Genomic DNA, 20,392 nt, shown 5'->3' on the forward strand with positions numbered 1-20,392 from the left:
GTATTGGCTTGGAGGCTAACTAACTCATCACTGGGAACTGTGAACAAGGCTCGTAGTCCGCTTGGTTGCATCACTGGCCGAGCGGCGGCAAGTGTGTGCTGAGGAGCAGACGACGCGGCGGCTCAGTGTGTCGTAGTCCGGGTGTCGCCCGCCCCTGGACCATCCCGCGGACCCTGACCCACGACACCCAGCCCGGTGATGGTCAAGGCGGCGTGACGCAGATAAGGGGGCAGGTGAGCACTGATTCATTGGGTAACACCTTGCACCCCCTTAATGATAGCTAGGAGCCTCCCCACCCGCCGGGTCGGCACCTGTAACCACTGGCCCAGGCGCCCCTCATGCCGCCCGATAACGTGTGTGTGTCTCGCCACGGCCCACGGCATGCAAGGCAGCCTCGCCAACTGATCCCTGACATGAAACCACAATCATTTAGGTAAGTTTCTTTTAGCTTAATTCACGTTTCTTTCATTACCTAACAAAGATTACAGAACACAAGAACAGTAGCCGCACAAGTCACATTCAGGGTCACCTACATGTTTGTTTAATGCAACGACAACACGGGGAAGGAGTTATTATTGGTGTTACTGCCTCGAATACGCATGGTGCAAAAGTAAACCGAAGAAAATGGTGCTATATGGGATACTGAAGAAAAACATTACTCCTTCTATCCCCTCTTCTCCCCTCCCTTTCTTATGTTCGTTGCAACTGTGGGGATCATTGTAGGACTGGGCAGGAACCGTCATTTTCGGATCCGGCGGATCCGGTTCTGAAGGCTCTCGGAACCGTGGGAACCGGTTCCGGAACCGGTTCCCACACTCAAATCCAATGCTCCCTACACGCACCCTCACGTCCGCTGGAGCCTTGCGCGCGGAGGCTGCGGGAACCGCCCGAACGGTTCCGTGGCCTTGGAACCGGGTTCAGCTTCTCTGTACTCCTTGCCTGACTCCCCCGGCGCCCTTGAGCGGTCCCGCGCCGCCCCCAGCTCCCACCAGGGTAGCCCTATTTTTCACCACTCGGGGAGCTGTCTTTTCCAATCTTCCTGTATTCTTGACTTATGCTCCCCATTTTCCCATTCAAGTGTTGACATTTTTTTTTTTAATATATAGGAATAAATGCAAACCACTAAGTGATCTTTGTTTTTAATGACTAAATTGTAAAAGGACTTGGAAAAAATAGGTAAATATTTCCTTTAACAAACAGGCATAAAAAAAATATATATATATATATATATATATATATATATATATATATATATATATATATATATATATATATATATATATATATATATATATATATATATACCCAGCCAGGAGCGGCATACGCGAAAAATGATGAGCAGTATGGCAGCCTCTCAAAACAATGCCAAATACTTCCCGAAAATAATCGCTTCCATTCTGTTCTCAATCCTCATCACACTTCTCAGATAAAGCAGAAAACTCTTTGCTCGGCACCGGTTCCAAGACTTGGGAACCGATTCCAGTGGCTGAGACGCGGAACCGGTTCCGGAACCGGTTCTTGCCCACCCCTAGATCATTGAGGACGAGGGCTGAAGGTGTGTGGTGGGGTGTGCTCTTACCTTTAGCTCCTTGCCTTGAGACTAGAAATGACTATAACTCCCTCTCGGGCTGGTCGATAAATGGGTACCTGGGGAAACCTGGGGAAGGTAAACTGTGGTACTAACCCGGATGTCACACTGGCCCTGTGTCCCGGGGTAATGGCCTTGATCCCCCCCACCACAGGCTCAAGGGCCAATGCGACGGAGATGAGCACCGAGGCCACGCGCTGCTATAGCGTAGGCCCCCAACTTTACCTTTTTATTTTTCCCTTCTTATTGGTAACGCCGTGGAAGGCTGCTGAAAGTTGTCTCCTTAGCTGTATTTTCGACGTTCACTTTTATCTTTCCTCAACACTTGTTCCTGCATGCAGTACGTATGGCTGCGTGTGTGTGTGTGTGTGTGTGAGAGAGAGAGAGAGAGAGAGAGAGAGAGCGTAATCTTACAACTTGAGGAAGATTGATAGGAGGAGGATAGATCGAGCTGATTGGGTGTAACCTAGGCATAAAAATAAGGTTAAATAAGTGATAAAAATAATGAAATAAATGGGGAGGAGGAGGAGTAACAAAGGAGCAAAACTGACTGAGAAAGAAAGAGAAAAAAAATATTGCTGTTGCTAACAGCGATGATGATCAGAAAAAAAATAGGAGAAACTACTATACTGATATATTTTTTTTATAATGATAATGTATTACTGAAATTGTGTGTGTGTGTGTGTGTGTGTGTGTGTGTGTGTGTGTGTGTGTGTGTGTTTGCATATAATCAAGGCTGGAAAAATGTGACTTGTTGAGTGATATCAGTGAGTTAAAAACTTAATAGTCTTTGTACCTGTTGTCGTCGTCGTTGTTGTTGTTGTTGTTGTATGATGACGATGTCAGTAATAATGAGTGACTTACTTCAACAACAACGGCAAAAAGAACTCGCCATAGAACATTTAAACCAATTCCCGTGGAATAAAATGTTTAATTCACGAAAGAAGAGGGAAATAGATAATGAAAAATCAGCCTGAAAACGTCCACCAGAAACACAGACGGCCAGACAGAGTGATAGACAGACAGACAGGGCGAGGGGAGAATGAGGAGAAAATAGCGAGGGTGATTATTGCGTTGGGAGTGAGATAGAGGGGAAGGGTTGGCATGGCAGAGAGAGAGAGCGAGTTACGTCATGAAACAAGACGCAATAAACTGCTGACTTCTCTGAAGTTCTCTCTCCTGAGTCTCCTCTCACTGACTCAGACACACGGGACGGCGGCAACACTGAGGTGAGCGTCTCTCTCTCTCTCTCTCTCTCTCTCTCTCTCTCTTTCTGTGTGTGTGTGTGAGCTTGATTAAGGTTTGTTCGTTTCTCGCGTGTGCGTGTGGGCAATCTCTCATCCTTGCGTGTGGTTACGTAAAAGACTCTCTCTCCACACACACACACATGCCCCTGCATGGAGTAGTACGAATCACATGTATGGGGAAGCTTCTCTCTCATGTGGCTCTCCTAAAGTGGGCAGAGTATAAAGGGTTACTCGCCTCATTAACTCCCCTTCTTCAGTTGACAGTCCTCAGCCTCTCGATTGTAGTCAGTGTGTGTGTGGAGGGATTGGAGTGTATACAAGGCTTGAGTTTGGTTAGGGAATGAGGAACTGAAGAGAGATGGGTTGAGCTGAAGGAAATGAAAGAGGGAAAATAAAGTTCGAGTGGAGATAGATGCGGTATTAGTTGAACGGCGGCATGAAAATGGTTAAAGAGAGAACAGACTGAGAGGAAAGGGGGGCTATAAATGTCCAAAAATATAATGACGTGTTGGAGTAGTGAAGAGAGGGAGAGGGAGAGGATGAGGTGTGATGAATGGGAGCGGGTGAAAAAGAGAGGAGAGTGGTGGATAAAGGAAGAAAAGGAAGAATGTTGAAAAAGCGAATGAGAGAATGAGAACTGAGGAAAGGGCAAAGAGAACTAGGAAATAGCTCAAATAGGTGATGATAAAACGGAAAGAAAATGTGAGTGGAAAGGGGAAATGGGAAGAAAAGAGAGGGATATGGGAGCAGGAAAAATAAAATAGGATGGAAGAGGGAAACATGGAAGGGCAGGCAATAGAAAGCCTCGACTCATACCGAGGTTATCCGCTCTAGCACTGGCTCTAGTGTTTGAATATGCTTCAGTGCCTCCAGAGCAGATGAAGGCACCCCGGTACGTACGTTCTGTTTACTGAGTTTACTCCTGACGGAGCGGAATAACGGTCAATGCGATTTTTAAAGGAGTTGATGGTTTTCGCTCTTACTACTTCTGCAGGAACGACGACGAATTACTCGGTTCGAGAGAGGAAACTTGCCAGTCTGTACGCCGCCTCACTTGAATAGGTAGACCGTTATATTTATTCCTTGAGTTGGTTTGGAGCTCAAAGAACTTGGAGTGATAGACGTTACTAAACTTCTTCAGAAGGAAAAAGGAGGACGGGGAGGAGGAAAGTACTAAGAGAGAGGGGAAAGTAAAAGTGATGAAGTATATTGGCGAGAGAGAAAGAGTGTGTGTGTGTGTGTGTTTCACCATGGCCTGATCACAAGTTGGACTTGCAATCGCCAGCCCGATTAGAGCAACTGCAAGGCTCATTAAACGATATCTGGTTACAGCCAGAACCTCACACACCACACACCCCATCCCTCTTGCTCAAGGGGGGACAGTAACCACTCCTAGTCAGCGGAAAAAACCCGGCCTGAGCGGGGCTCGAACCGCCGTCTTTCAAGCCGTGAAGCCTGGCAGTGCCTGTGTGTGTTTGTGTGTGTGTCGCAGTCATTGTCAAGTATGAGGATTCAAATCACACTCACACACACACACACACACACACACACACACACACACACACACACACACTCTGATAACACCGACATCTCCATTAAGAGCTTTTGCATTATCTAGATTTAATTTATGCACTCCATGTGCCACGTGACCTAATGTTCTGATTTTATTCCTCCCACCCTCTCGTACTTCATACCTGCGTTCCTCCTTTCATTATTCTTCTTTTCCTATTCTTTCTTTCCCTCCGTTGTGTAGCCCTACACATAAATTTATCTATTCATTCTTCAATATGCCTTCCCCTTTCTTCCTTCCCTCTTCCCTTTTTTCATCCTTCAATTACTTATTGATTCATTCAGTCATTCTCCGCTATTTCTTCCCCTCTTTCCTTCCTGTCATTACTCCTCCCTTTTTCCCATCTCTTCATTTATTCTCGCTTTTCGTTTTCTCCTTCCTTTCCGCCTTCCTTTCCCATTTTCTCCTTTTCTCCTTCTCCCCTTTCTTCCATTTCATTTTTCCCTTTTTTCCTTCTCACCAACCTTCCTTCATTTTTCCGTTTTCTCCTTTCCTTCCTTTCCCTTTCCACCTTTTCTTCTTTCTTCCTTCCTTTCATTTACTCGCTCACCCATACATTCATGCAGTCTTCCCCAACACACCCCTCCCTCATCCTTCCTCTCCCCACCTGTCCATTCCTTCATGCATATTAGTTAATCACAAAGGTATAGGGAAGGTGAGTTTGGTAAGGTAATTAGAGATCACACCTTCACCCACTTACCATTAACACACAGAAGAGACGGAGATGAGAGCTGATGAAGAACATGGGAAGGAAAGGAAGCAAGAGTTGAGGAGGAAATGATAAAAAGAAGGAAGGAAATAATGGAGGAAAAAGGGTGAGAGGGAAGGTCACAAGTATGAACGAATTAAGGAAGGAAAGAGAGGAAGAAGAGACGGTGCGAAGAACTGCATGTGGTAAAGTGGATGGGAAGGAAAGAAGGGAGAGAGGAGGAAAGAAGAAAAAGGAAGAAAGGAGAGGGAAGGAGACAATTATGAATGAATTAAGCAAGGAAAGAGAAGAAGAGACGAGACGGAGATAAGAACTGAGGTAAAGTGCATGGGAAGGAAAGAAAGGGAGAGAGAAGGAGGAAAGGAAAAAAGGATGGAAGGGAGAGGGAGGGAAGGAGACAAATATGAATGACTTAAGGAGTGAGTGAGAAGAAGAAATGGAGGTAAGAACTGTGGTAGACTGTATGGAAAAGAAAGGAGAAGAGAAATAAAGGAAATAAAGGAGGAAGAAAGAGAGAGAGAGAGAGGGAAGGAGACAAATATGAATGAATTAATAAGGAGGGAAAGGAAAGTAGAAAAGACGGAGATGAAAATTGTGAGGGAAAGGGCATAAGTTTAACCATATAACCGAACTTTACTTACCGTTACTTACTTACTTATTACCTACTTACTTACTCGTGTTTGTCTCTCTTGCAGTGCCCACCAGTCCCCAGTCTACCAGTTCCCATCACCACCACCACCCATCACAACCACCAGTCCAAAAGTTCCCATCACCAGTCCACAAGTTCCTATCACCATCAGTACCCATCACCAATCTAAAAGTTCCCATCACCACCAGTGCCCATCACCAGTTCACCTCCCCATCACTACCTGCCTCATTACGAGTCTTCCCCATCTCTTCTCTTTCTACACCATTTCCTCGTTCCTTCATTTCTTTCTTCTGCACTCTTTCCGTTTTTCACTTCGTTTCTTTCCTCTCTTTTTTTCTTCCTTCGTCTCTCTTTCCTTAATTCATTCATAACTGCCTCCCTCCCTCCCTTTCTTCCTCTCTTATTTCATTCCTTCCTTTTCTCCTTTCCTCCTCTCTCCCTTTCTTTCTTTTCTTTTCATTTTTTTCTTACCCTCTTTATTTTATTTCTCTTTCCCTGCCTCCTATTTTTTTCTTCCTTCTTTAATCCCTCTTTTCATTCCTTTCTTTCGTCCTTCCTTTCTCCCTTTTTTTCTTTCCCTCTTTCCCCCTTCTTTTCTTTTTCTCTTCCTTCATTCATCCTTCCCTCTCTCCCTTCATTCATCCTTCCCACTCTCCCTCCCACCCTCCTGGCCCGCACCCTAACACACCACCATGGACACCTGGCTAAGGACGTGCCTGCTGCTCTGCCTGTACGGGTTCTTCAAGGAGCTGCGTCCCTCCGAGCCCTTCCTCACCGAGTACCTGCTGCAGCCGCCGATGAACCTCACCAATGACGAGGTGAGGGACGCTTCCACGCTGGCGGTTAATTTTTCAAACGTAGTATTACTATTTCTTAACAGTTATGTGGCTATTTTGGCTTTTTAATTGCATTTTTGGGCCGTAGTTAGAAGTGTTGGATTTTCACAGTTAAGTCGACATATTACAAACAATCGTATGAAGTGATGTAAAAGTGATCAACAAAACCAACCAACCACGCCTTGGAACATGTAAAGAAAAGACAAACCAGCCTCATTACTTTTAGTAAAGACTTATACAACGTTTTAAAATCTGGCAGACCCGGTGGAGTTCATGTATCTGTCCTGATATCGCTAAAGAGGGAAGATAAGAGCAGGTGAGAGTAGCTACTTAGCAGGTGAAAGACGTTTCGACACTGATTCTTATAGTTTCATCATCATCATCATCTGCTTAGCGTCAGGTTTTCCCATAATCGCTATGAGGTTAGACAGTCGATGACACGCTTCCAACTCTTAGGCCCCTTTCACTCGAGCGGTTTTTGCCGGTCCGGCACATGCCGGACGGCAGCCGCATGGCACCTGGACGTCCATGGTCAAGTGCGGTGTCTGCCGCATCCGCTTCGGTGTCTCCTTCAGTCATATTTGTGATCTCCTCTCGAGGGATCCCACACACAAGGCGTCTTTCAGTCTCGGAGGTCAGCAGCCCCGTGTCATGATAATTTAAATTAGCCATAACCCTGAAATTTAAATGCAGATGTTTGTTGTACAGAGGTATACAGAATTAATATGTAAGACACTTACATTTTCAATATACATTAATTGAAAGTTCATAAGATGGAAAATATAGTGCATACCAACTTTTCCATTGATGCAGACGAAGTGGTTGCGCGCCCTTCCTCCAAGTGTTGACAGACAACTATCCCTCGCCGCAGGCGGCAAACACCGGATGTGTGAAGGCGCCCACAGCAACACATGACCACCGAAACCGTTGTGCGGCATTTTTGTCGCTGCGGTCTTGATGGCGGTACGGCAGAGCAGCTGCGGGAGCGGCAAGACTGCCGCTCCGGCCTCGTGTGAATGCATCCATAAGAGTCATGTAAAGCTAAACCGTGCGGCATGTGCCGAAGCTGCAAAAATCGCTCGTGTGAAAGGGGCCTTACTGACCATTGCCTCAGCCTCTGCAGTGCGCAATGCTGCCAAATGCTCTTCAACACACTGACTCCATGCCGTTATCTTGTTTTTACAAAAGGGAGAATGCAGAAACAGGATCACCTCCCTCTCCTCACAATCAGCATATCCCATCAACTCCATCCTTCTAAAATTTGATATAATTTCTTTCCTCTTTTTCTCTCCCTGAAAGTTAAAGTTTTGGGGCTGCGCGTGGCCCCGGTGCACACCTCCGTCGATTGACTTTTATTTATTATTATTATTATTTTTTTTTTTACGTTACGCCATTGGCGGCGGTAGGCTTTCTTTGTGGGGCCTGGTGGTCGGCCCTCTCCCGTTGTGGCGCAGTCAAATGTTTGTAGTGGCGCCATCTTGCTTGGCTCATACTGACCCCCGGAACTCATGTTTGATCCTCTTTTTGGAGAGAATCTAGAGTCCAGCTTGTTTGTAGCGGCGGGCGGTTCGCAAATGTGCGCCCTCCTGGACTCCGCGCCGGCACGCTGACCACTCAGCCACCGCCTCCCCTCTATCTACCCTTGTAATTAACACCTTCGCCCTCCACAGGTAAACTACCAGGTGTACCCCGTATGGACCTACTCCTACCTGTCCCTCCTGGTGGTGGTGTTCCTGCTCACGGATCTCCTCAGGTACAAGGTAAGGGGCAACAACAGCAATAACAACAACAACAACAACAACAACAGCAACAATTCTACTACTTACAATCTTTTGCCTCTACTTCCCTCCTTTTCTTTCATTCCTCTCATAATCTCGTATGCATATTTATTGATTGATCTGTCATGTATTTATTGGCGTATCTATCTACTACCTATCTCTCTATCTACTTATCTGTCTATTTATCTATCTATCCATCTATTTATATATCTATCCATCAATTTATCAATCCATCTATCTGTCTATCTATTAACGCTTCTTTCAGCCTCACCACTACTGCCTCCATCATCATCATCACCACCACGATCACAACTGTTAACAATACCATCATTATTACCGCCATCTATGTTTTCTTTTTCAAACCCTCTACTTGCTGTGTTCCATCGTGACTCCCACCTCCAACTTCCCTTTCATATTTTATGTTTTTGTTATTTAGCTTCCATCATCACCACTTACACGCATATATTTTTTCACCCCCCCACCGCAACCACACCTTGGCAACCACCACCACCACCACCACCACCACCAATCCTGCCTTCTTCAGCACTTCCTCCACCCCACCAATATCACCCTTTGTTCAACATTATATTACACTTGCATTTCTCCACGTCCATTACCATTATTATCCAGTCGTCACCATCCACCATTACCACTTACTTAAACGTATACTATTTCATTTTCCACTGTAACCACCACCACCACCAGTTCTGCCTTCACCACTACTGTCTCCACTCCACCAATACCACCACCTGTTAAAAATATATTACTTTGCGTTTAACCACGTTCACTATAAAAAAAAGTAGTCTCCACTTCTGCCACTGTGTCCTCCATCTTTATTTCCACCTCCACCATAAACCACTGCCCCCCTGATACACAATCACGTGCCTATTAAATCGTACCCTAATAGTAGTATGCTTGCATTATAAAGAGAACATGAAAAAAATATATATAACCACAGTCTCTCTAATACACCATCACGTGACATATAGATACTATCGAGCTTGCATTATGAAGGACTTGCCACATATAAACTCATTTCTTTATTCCTTCACTTATTCATTTATTCACATATTTGCTTCCTGGTAGCATGGAGCAGAACCGTATATTGGGGTCCTCTTTTTTTTTTTTTTTTTTTTTTTTTTTTTCCAAATTATCCATCAGTCTGAGTCATCAGTCAAGCTTATCTAAATTACCTAAATCTACTAAGGTAGTGGTTCCCAACCACCCATTTCCAGTCACTTTTTCACCTGTGGACCCCCTGCCACGTGGGCCGTGGGTTTGACACCCCTTGTACCGTTAGCTATTGTAGAGCAATTCTATCATTTAAGCGTTCAGTTTTAAAGATTGTGTACAGTAGTATCAATTGTATTCCGAGCCGCGTCTCCTAATTCCAGTATAATAAATTTGAAAATAATTAGAATCTCTATGAACCCCTTGAAATTCTTCCATGGACCTCTGTACTAAGGTCATGACCTTTTTTTTTAACATTATTCAACAGTCTTTCTATTAATGTAGCGAATAGATATCCCAGTCCTCCCCTTCCTCTTGCTCTCCCACACTCCCTTCCACACTGCATCCACTATCTCCCGTCTTCCCTCCCTCCCTTCCTTCCCCATACTTTCACACTTCCTTCCTTCCTTCCCCATACTTTCACACTTCCTTCCTATCTTCCTCATACTCACACACTTACATGACTTCCCCATACGTCCTCAGACTCCCTTCCTTCCTTCCTTCCCCACTCCTCACGGTTCCTCCTTTCCTTCCCCATACTTAAACACTTACTCGCTCCCTCCCTTCACTGTTATTGTCACACTTCCTCCCTGAATTCCTTTCCCATCTTTTCACACTCCCTCCCTCTTATTCCATTCTTTCACACTCCCCTCCTTTCTCTCTCATACTTTCACACTCCCCTCCTTCCTTTCCCTTACTTTCACACTCCCTCGCTCTCTTCTTCATACTTTCCAAATCTTTCACACTCCCTCCTTCCCCCATACTCCCGATATCCCTCCCCTCTCCCATGTTCCCTCACTTCTCTCCCCTTATTCTGTTCTCCCTTATCCTCACTATCACCCACCCCCATATTCCCTTTCCGCCCTTCCCGTCTGCAAACTCCCGCACACCCTCTACACCCGCACACTTCCTCATCTCCACCTCCTCTGAAAATCCCACAAACTCCCATTCCTTTCCCTATCTCTCCTTCCTTCACCATTCTCATCCCCTCCTTCCCCTACCCCCAGCCTCCCACTCCCACACTTCCTCATCTCCACCTCCTCTGAAAATCCCACAAACTCCCATTCCTTTCCCTATCTCTCCTTCACCGTTCTCATCCCCTCCTTCCCCTACCCCTCAGCCTCCCACTCCCACACTCCCTCATCTCTACCTCCTCTGAAAATCCTACAAACTCCCATTCCATTCCTCATCCTTCCTTCCCTCATCATTCTCATCCCCGCCTTCTCTCCCCCAGCCCGTCATCGTGTTTGAGGGCATCGCCTACATCGCCACCTGGTCCCTGCTGCTGTGGGCGCGGGGCGTGACGGCCATGCAGCTGATGGAGTTCACGTACGGCATCGCCACGTCCACGGAGGTCGCCTACTACACCTACATCTACGCCAAGGTGGCCGGCAAGTTCTACCAGCGCGTCACCAGCTTCACCCGCGCCGCCCTGCTCGCGGGACGCTTCCTATCAGGCGTGCTGAGCCAGGTGTGTGTGTGTGTGTGTGTGGCCAAAACTGGACTCGCAAACACTGAAGGGCTTAGATGACAGAGGAAAGACAAGTGGAAAATGTGTGTGTGTGTGTAGTGTGTAGTGTATTGTGTGTGTGTGTGTGTGTTTCAAGAATGGTGATCTTTTTGGTTTTGGTGGCGGTGTTGAAGTGAAATGTTATGTTTATTACGCTTAGACTTAGCCGACGTGAACTCACTAACTTACGGGGAACTTGTTCTTGGTCCTCACCTCCTAGGGTTTCATATTTTGCGACGTGAACTCACTAATTTACGGGGAGCTTGTTCTTGGTCCTCACCTCCTAGGGTTTCATATTTTCCTACTAACTCAGTCACCTTGTCCCTACCTGTCCTAGTTCTTTTCAGTTTTGCTGTGTTTTTCTCTCCCTCACTCAAGGTTTCCTCCATTTCTTCACCCCTCCATCACTCCTACTGAAACTCTCCTTAATTCCATTCTTCCTATTCTAACTCTCCTTCACTCTCCATCCCTCCCACTCAAACTCTCCTTCCCTCTCCATCCCTCCCACTCAAACTCTCCTTCCCTCTCCATCCCTCCCACTCAAACTCTCCTTCCCTCTCCATCCCTCCCACTCAAACTCTCCTTCACTCTCCATCCCTCCCACTCAAACTCTCCTTCACTCTCCATCCCTCCCACTCAAACTCTCCTTCCCTCTCCATCCCTCCCACTCAAACTCTCCTTCCCTCTCCATCCCTCCCACTCAAACTCTCCTTCACTCTCCATCCCTCCCACTCAAAACTCTCCTTCACTCTCCATCCCTCCCTCAAACTCCTTCACTCTCCATCCCTCCCTCAAACTCTCTTTCACTCTCCATCCCTCCCACTCAAACTCTCTTTCACTCTCCATCCTCCCTCAAACTCTCCTTCCCTCTCCATCCCTCCCTCAAACTCTCCTTCCTCTCCATCCTCCCTCAAACTCTCCTTCACTCTCCATCCTCCCACTCAAACTCTCCTTCACTCTCCATCCCTCCCACTCAAACTCTCCTTCACTCTCCATCCCTCCCACTCAAACTCTCCTTTCTTCTCCATCCCTCCCACTCAAACTCTCCTTCACTCTCCATCCCTCCCACTCAAACTCTCCTTCACTCTCCATCCCTCCCACTCAAACTCTCCTTCACTCTTCATCCCTCCCACTTAAACTCTCCTTCACTCTCCATCCCTCCCTCAAACTCCTTCCTCTCCATCCCTCCCTCAAACTCTCCTTCCTCTCCATCCCTCCCTCAAACTCTCCTTCACTCTCCATCCCTCCCCTCAAACTCTCCTTCACTCTCCATCCCTCCCCTCAAACTCTCCTTCACTCTCCATCCCTCCCTCAAACTCTCCTTCACTCTCCATCCCTCCCCTCAAACTCTCCTTCACTCTCCATCCCTCCCACTCAAACTCTCCTTCACTCTCCATCCCTTCCACTCTCTCCTTCACTCTCCATCCCTCCCACTCAAACTCTCTTTAACTCTCCATCATTCCCACTCAGACTCTACTTCACTCTCCATCCCTCCCACTCAAACTCTCCTTCACTCTCCATCCCTCCCACTCAAACTCGCCTTCACTCTCCATCCCTCCCACTCAAACTCTCCTTCACTCTCCATCCCTCCCACTCAAACTCTCCTTCACTCTCCATCCCTCCCACTCAAACTCTCCTTCACTCTACATCCATCCCACTAAAACTCTTCTTCACTCTCCATCCCTCCCCTCAAACTCTCCTTCACTCTCCATCCCTCCACTCAAACTCTCCTTTCTCCATCCCTCCCACTAAAAATCTCCTTCACTCTCCATCCCTCCAAATCAAAATCTCCTTCACTCTCCATCCCTCCCACTCAAACTCTTCTTCATTCTCCATCCCTCCCACTCAAACTCTCCTTTCTTCTCCATCCCTCCCACTCAAACTCGCCTTCACTCTCCATCCCTCCCACTCAAACTCTCCTTCACTCTCCATCCCTCCCACTCAAACTCTCCTTCACTCTCCATCCCTCCCACTCAAACTCTCCTTCACTCTCCATCCCTCCCACTCAAACTCTCCTTCACTCTCCATCCCTCCCACTCAAACTCTCCTTCACTCTCCATCCCTCCCACTCAAACTCTCCTTCACTCTCCATCCCTCCTACTCAAACTCTCCTCTCCCTCCCTCCTCCTTCATCGTCCATCATGCAACATTTGGTAAGACCTCCATAGAGATTTTGGGTATTTCCATGGGTAATTTAATGAGTTGTGTAATAGTTTGACAAGCCTTCTGCATCATGAACGTAAAGCACCACTCATGAAAACCCAATTCATTTGCTTTGTGGCCTTTGGAATTACTTGTGGGAGCCGAGAGCATCCAAGAATACAGGCCCCAGCGTCTTCCTCCATCACCACCTCCTCCTCCTTCAACAGATCCTCACCTCTTCTGGGCTCATGGACTACCACTCCCTCAACTATCTGTCCCTCTTCAACGTGAGTGTGGCCTTCATCATCGCCTGCTTCCTGCCCCCCGTCTCCACCAGCGTCTACTTCCACCGCCAGCAGTACATTCCCACCAGCGAGGGCGAGAGTGGCCTGCAGCTGGACGTGACGCACCGCAAGGCCTCTGCTGGTGCTGGTCATGGATTGTGGATGAAGTTCAGGAGGGTGCGTTATGTTGGGTGTTTTTATTCCCATTCCTCCCTCTTCATCCCTTCTCTTCCATCCCACTCCTTCCATTTCCTTTCCTTTCTCTTGCTATCCCACTCCTTCCATTTCCTTTCCTTTCTCTTGCTATCTCATTCCTTCCATTTCCTTTCCTTTCTCTTGCTATCTCATTCCTTCCATTTCCTTTCCTTTCCCTTGCTATCCCACTCCTTCCATTTCCTTTCCTTTATCTTGTTATCCCATTCCTTCCATTTCCTTTCCTTTCTCTTGCTGTCCCATTCCCTCCATTTCCTTTCCTTTCTCTTGATATCTGATTCCTTCCATTTCCTTTCCTTTCCCTTGCTATCCCACTCCATCCATTTCCTTTCCTTTCCTTTCTCTTGTTATCCCATTCCCTCCATTTCCTTTCCTTTCTCTTGTTATCCCATTCCCTCCATTTCCTTTCCTTTCTCTTGCTATCCCACTCCTTCCATTTCCTTTCCTTTCTCTTGCTATCCCATTCCTTCCATTTCCTTTCCTTTCTCTTGCTATCTCATTCCTTCCATTTCCTTTCCTTTCTCTTGCTATCTCATTCCTTCCATTTCCTTTCCTTTCTCTTGCTATCTCATTCCTTCCATTTCCTTTCCTTTCTCTTGCTATCTCATTCCTTCCATTTCCTTTCCTTTCCCTTGCTATCCCACTCCTTCCATTTCCTTTCCTTCTCTTGTTATCCCACTCCTTCCATTTCCTTTCCTTTCTCTTGCTATCCCACTCCTTCCATTTCCTTTCCTTTCTCTTGCTATCCCATTCCTTCCATTTCCTTTCCTTTCTCTTGCTGTCCCATTCCCTCCATTTCCTTTCCTTTCTCTTGCTATCCCATTCCTTCCATTTCCTTTCCTTTCTCTTGTTATCCCATTCCCTCCATTTCCTTTCCTTTCTCTTGCTATCTCATTCCTTCCATTTCCTTTCCTTTCCCTTGCTATCCCATTCCTTCCATTTCCTTTCCTTTCTCTTGCTATCTCATTCCTTCCATTTCCTTTCCTTTCTCCTGCTTATCCTTTTTCCTTCTCTTTTTATCCCATTCCCTCCATTTCCTTTCCTTTATCTTGCTATCCCATTCTCTCCATTTCCTTTCCTTTTTCCTTCTCTTTTTATCCCATTCCCTCCATTTCCTTTTCTTTATCTTGCTATCCCATTATCTTGCTGTCCCATATTTCCTTTTATTTCTCTTGTTATCCCATTCCCTCCATTTCCTTTTCCTTTCTCTTGTTATCCTATTCCTTCCATTTCCTTTTCCTTTCTCCTGATATCCCATTCTCTCCATTTCCTTTCCCTTTTCCTTCTCTTTTTATCCCATTCCCTCATTTCCTTTCCTTTCTCTTGCTAATCCATTTCCTCCATTTCCTTTCCTTTCTCTTGCTAATCCATTTCCTCCATTTCCTTTCCTTTCTCTTGCTATCCCATTCCCTCCATTTCCTTTCCTTTCTCTTGCTAATCCATTTCCTCCATTTCCTTTCCATTCTCTTGCTAATCCATTCCCTCCATTTCCTTTCCTTTCTCTTGCTATTCCATTTCCTCCATTTACTTTCCTTTCTCTTGTTATCCCATTCCCTCCATTTCCGTTCCTTTCTCTTGTTATCCCATTCCCTCCATTTCCTTTCCTCTCTCTTGTTATCCCATTGCTTCCATTTCCTTTCCTTTCTCTTGCTATTCCATTTCCTCCATTTCCTTTCCTTCTCTTGTTATCCCATTGCTTCCATTTCCTTTCCTTTCTCTTGTTATCCCATTGCTTCCATTTCCTTTCCTTTCTCTTGTTATCCCATTCCCTCCATTTCCTTTCCTTCTCTTGTTATCCCATTCCTTCCATTTCCTTTTCTTTCTCTTGCTATCCCATTCCCTCCATTTCCTTTCCTTTCTCTTGTTATCCCATTCCCTCCATTTCCTTTCCTTTCTCTTGCTATCCCATTCCATCCATTTCCTTTCCTTTCTCTTGTTATCCCATTCCCTCCATTTCCTTTCCTTTCTCTTGTTATCCCATTCCCTCCATTTCCTTTCCTTTCTCTTGCTATCCCATTGCTTCCATTTCCTTTCCTTTCTCTTGCTATTCCATTTCCTCCATTTCCTTTCCTTCTCTTGTTATCCCATTGCTTCCATTTCCTTTCCTTTCTCTTGTTATCCCATTGCTTCCATTTCCTTTCCTTTCTCTTGTTATCCCATTCCCTCCATTTCCTTTCCTTTCTCTTGCTATCCCATTCCCTCCATTTCCTTTCCTTTCTCTTGTTATCCCATTCCCTCCATTTCCTTTCCTTTCTCTTGCTATCCCATTCCATCCATTTCCTTTCCTTTCTCTTGTTATCCCATTCCCTCCATTTCCTTTCCTTTCTCTTGCTATCCCATTCCATCCATTTCCTTTCCTTTCTCTTGCTATCCCATTCCCTCCATTTCCTTTCCTTTCTCTTGTTATCCCATTCCCTCCATTTCCTTTCCTTTCTCTTGCTATCCCATTCCCTCCATTTCCTTTCCTTTCTCTTGCTATCCCATTCCCTCCATTTCCTTTCCTTTCTCTTGCTATCCCATTCCCTCCATTTCCTTTCCTTTCTCTTGCTATTCCATTTCCTCCATTTCCTTTCCTTCTCTTGTTATCCCATTGCTTCCATTTCCTTTCCTTTCTCTTGTTATCCCATTGCTTCCATTTCCTTTCCTTTCTCTTGTTATCCCATTCCCTCCATTTCCTTTCCTTCTCTTGTTATCCCATTCCTTCCATTTCCTTTTCTTTCTCTTGCTATCCCATTCCCTCCATTTCCTTTCCTTTCTCTTGTTATCCCATTCCCTCCATTTCCTTTCCTTTCTCTTGCTATCCCATTCCCTCCATTTCCTTTCCTTCTCTTGTTATCCCATTCCCTCCATTTCCTTTCCTTTCTCTAGCTGTCCCATTCCCTCCATTTCCTTTCCTTACTCTTGTTATCCCATTCCTTCCATTTCCTTTTCTTTCTCATTCTTTTCTCTCCTTCCCTTCCATTTCTTTGTCTTTCTTCTTCATTCCTTTCCTGTGTCTTTCTTCATCATTCCTTTCCTACATTTCCCTTTCTTTCCCATGTTTATTTCTTTTTGTTTTATTTTTTCCCTTCCCTTCTCTTTGCCTTATTATTCTTTTCCTCACCTCTCCTCTCCTCACCCTTTTTTTTCTTTCTCTTTCCTACCTTTTATTTATTTTCCCTCGTCATGCCTTTCCTATGCTTCCCTTCCCATGCCCCACCTTCTATATATTTTCCTCCCCCTCCATTCCATTCCCTACCCTCCATTTCCATATCATTCGTCTCCTCCCCTTCCTCTCCACCCCTTTCCTTTCCCTCCTCTTTCCTTCCCTAACCTTTCAACACCTTCCTTTCTGTTCCCTTCCTTCCCCTCCCCTCCCCTTCGTTCCCTTGATTGACTCCCTCCTTCCCCTCCCATCACCACCATTCCTTTCTCATACTTCCCTTCTCATGCTCTACCTTCTTAATGTTTTCCTCTCCCTCCCATTCATCTGCATATCATTCCCCTCCTTTCTTATCTTTTTTCTCTTCCTCTGCTTCCCCTCCCTTTCACCCCTTTTCTTTCTCTTCCCTTCCTTTTAGTTCTGTTTCATCCCTCTTCTTCCCTTCCTTAACCTTTCACCATCTCCCTTTCCCTTTCTTCTTTTCTCCCTTTCTCTTTCTTCTTTTCTCCCTTTCTCTTTCTTCTTTTCTCCCTTTCTCTTTTTCTCTTTCTTCCCCTTTCCTTCCCCCTTCCACTCCTTTCCTTTCCTTTTATTTCATCTTTCCTTTACTTGAACCTCTTCCCTCGCCTTTCCTTCCCTATCCTGTCATCACATTCCATTCACTTCTTTCTCCTTTCCCTTCCCCTCCACTTCTCCCCTTTCTTTTCCATCCCCTTCCTTCCCTTCACTTGCATTTCATCCCTCTCCTTCCCTTCCTTTCTCTTTCTTCTCTGACCCTCCCTGCTCCTCTCTCCTTTCCCTCATCCTCCCTTCCCTTCACTATCTCCTTCCTCCCCATCACCAAGGATAAAGAAGGACTATAAAGGATAAACAATACCCTTCCATTAGCCTCCCCATCACCAGATCCTTGGGTTGATGTGGGGGAACTTAAAGGTGGCTTCTGTCTCTTCCCTAACCCTCCCTTCCCTTCACTCTCTTCCTCCTCTGTGTCACCAAGGACAAAGAAAGAGTATAAAGGATAAACAATACCCTTTTTTACCGTCCCCATCACCAGGTCCTTAGGTTGATGTGGGGGGACTTCAAGGAGGCCTACACCAACAAGTACCTGGTCAAGTGGTCCATTTGGTGGGCCTTCGCTACCTGTGGGAACTTCCAGGTGGGCAACTACATCCAGCCCCTGTGGGAGAGTGTTGCGCCCGTGGGAGGAGAGGACCACCTGTACAATGGCGCTGTGGAGGCCACCCAGACCCTGCTGAGTGAGTGTTGCTTTTTTTTTTTTTTTTTTTTTTTCACATTAAAGGAAGCAACTCAAAGGCAACAAAAAGAAAGTGTAGAAAAAAAAGGGTCAATTTACAGTTTCACCCAACCAATGATTTTCTCACATGGTTCATGTTTTTCTGGTAATAAATGTAGTGAACTGCATGATTTTGTACCTCATTTCCATTGCAAATGTCTACTTTTCAAGTTATGCCTCTTTTCAAGTTATGCATGTCCCCTGATTCTCAACGATCTTGGGGAACCTGTGGGAACTCAGGGTTTTTGGGTGGGGTGAGAAAATCGTTGGCTGGGTGAAACTGTAAATTGTCCAGTCTGCTAATCGCTGCTCACACACACACACACACACACACACACACACATGCACGCACGCAAGCACGCACACACACACACACACACACACACACACACACACACACACACACACACACACACACACACAGACACGCACCTTTTCAAACACCACTACTCACCTTTCCCTCTCCTTACCCCTTCCACAGGTGCCCTTTCAGCCTTTGGTGTGGGGTACCTGCACCTGAACTGGGAGTTGCTGGGGGAGGGGACACTGGCAGTCATCTCCCTCCTTGATGGGGCTCTGTTGGTGACGATGGGAATCAGCTACAACATCAAGGTCTGCTACATCAACTACATCATCTTCAGGGTCTCTTACCAGATGCTTATTACCATTGCCAGGTGAGGACAGGTGTTGTGGGTGCAGGGGTAGTGATGAGACAGGTGTGCTTGGCTTTTTTTATAGTGCTGGTAGGCTCTCTTGAAGGGCCTCTTGGACGATCCCAACCCGTTAGTTAGTGGTGAAGGGCGAATTTTATTTATAGTGGGTGCTGCGGTATATAACTCTCCCGCTGAATTTAGTTTGTGTGAGTTGATGAGAGGGTGAAGAAGTGTTTTTTTCTTAGTTGTCTGTTTTTATATTCACTATTCACTGTCTCTGCCTTCACCTCTTCACACATCTGTTAAGAACCCACTTTCACCTATCCCTTAACCATCACTCCTGTATTCATTTTCTCTCTCCTTCCCTTCCACCTATCTCTTACCCATTACTCCCTTATTCATCCCCAGTCCATCACTCCTTTACCCATCCCTGAAGATCACACTTTCACCTCTTTCTTTACTCTTTCACTGAGCTCTTCACTCATCTAACCATCATCCCTTCAACTATTATTTACATCTCCCTTACTAATCTCTTCACACCATCCCTAACCATTACTCCTTCACTCATTATCATCCATTTATTCATTTCCTATCACCTTTTCACATTGCCCTTGACCTGTGCCCCTCTACTTATCCCTCACCTCTTCTCTTCTTCTGCACAGTGAGACAGAGATGAGAACCTAAGCTGTGCACATCTCTCATCGCTTTTACTTTCATTTTCTCTTTCCCACTATCTCAGGTGTCTGGGGCTGCTGAAGAGGCAGGGTATAATGTCCGCACTCCTTCTTCTTTATCTGTTTCGTCTCTGATAGTAATAACGATAAAACAGCTTAGTGTTTACTCCTAAGTTTACCTTTACTCTTGCTTCCCAGTTACCAGGTAGCCAAGGGCTTGCGTGAGGACAGCTATGGCCTGGTGTTCGGGATCAACATGTTCCTGTCACTGTTGATACAGTCTATCCTCACGCTGGTGGTGGTGCAGGTGCTTCAGGTGGAGCCGCACACACAGGTGAGTAGCTAATAGTGAGACGTGTAGCCAGTTATGCATACACCAACCACTGCCTCATTTTCTTGTTGTGCACACAGACATTCCTCATCACCTCCATTAGCATCTTTTCTTCTTCTTTTCATTTAATGTCTTTATTTTTCCTTATGGGGTTGGACAGGCTGAGTCTCTCCCACTCTTGACGATCATATACTCTCTCCTCCCTGATATTCATCCTTCTCATGTCTTCCTCTACACACTGTCTCCAGGTTGTCTTCAGTCTCCCAGCTGGTCTCCTCCCTTCTACCTCTACCTCTGCAGCTCTTTTGGGTACATCACCACCAATAGCATATGTATCATTATCTAAACACCTACATTATCTACACATAGTTCACACACACACACACACACACACACACACACACAATCATTATATCACACAAAATCTAACTGAGCATATGTACAGTTTAGCTGTGTAGAATCTCATCAAATCTATATTACTCCATTCTGTCTGTAGTCTCTCATTATGTATTCTGATTCACCTGATTTTGTCACATGCACTC

At 45.8% G+C, this 20,392-nt stretch overlaps 1 protein-coding gene across 3 annotated transcripts in view; it reads left to right on the forward strand.

The window, feature by feature from the left end:
• The first annotated feature begins 68 nt into the window (after positions 1–68).
• Positions 69–20,392, forward strand: part of LOC127008056 (thiamine transporter 1-like) — a 26,999-nt gene continuing 6,675 nt past the window's right edge. The window contains exons 1-8 of one of the 3 annotated variants that reach the window (XM_050879586.1): positions 69–233; positions 5,810–6,581; positions 8,270–8,359; positions 10,842–11,078; positions 13,487–13,720; positions 17,953–18,154; positions 18,674–18,866; positions 19,718–19,853. In XM_050879586.1, the coding sequence (XP_050735543.1) occupies positions 6,456–6,581; positions 8,270–8,359; positions 10,842–11,078; positions 13,487–13,720; positions 17,953–18,154; positions 18,674–18,866; positions 19,718–19,853 (1,218 nt within the window). In that variant the 5' untranslated portion in view covers positions 69–233; positions 5,810–6,455. The other 2 variants (XM_050879587.1, XM_050879588.1) reach the window with 2 other exon arrangements.

This window comes from Eriocheir sinensis, chromosome 37 (genome assembly GCF_024679095.1).
Source record: "Eriocheir sinensis breed Jianghai 21 chromosome 37, ASM2467909v1, whole genome shotgun sequence".
Taxonomy (NCBI): Eukaryota; Metazoa; Arthropoda; class Malacostraca; order Decapoda; family Varunidae; genus Eriocheir; species Eriocheir sinensis.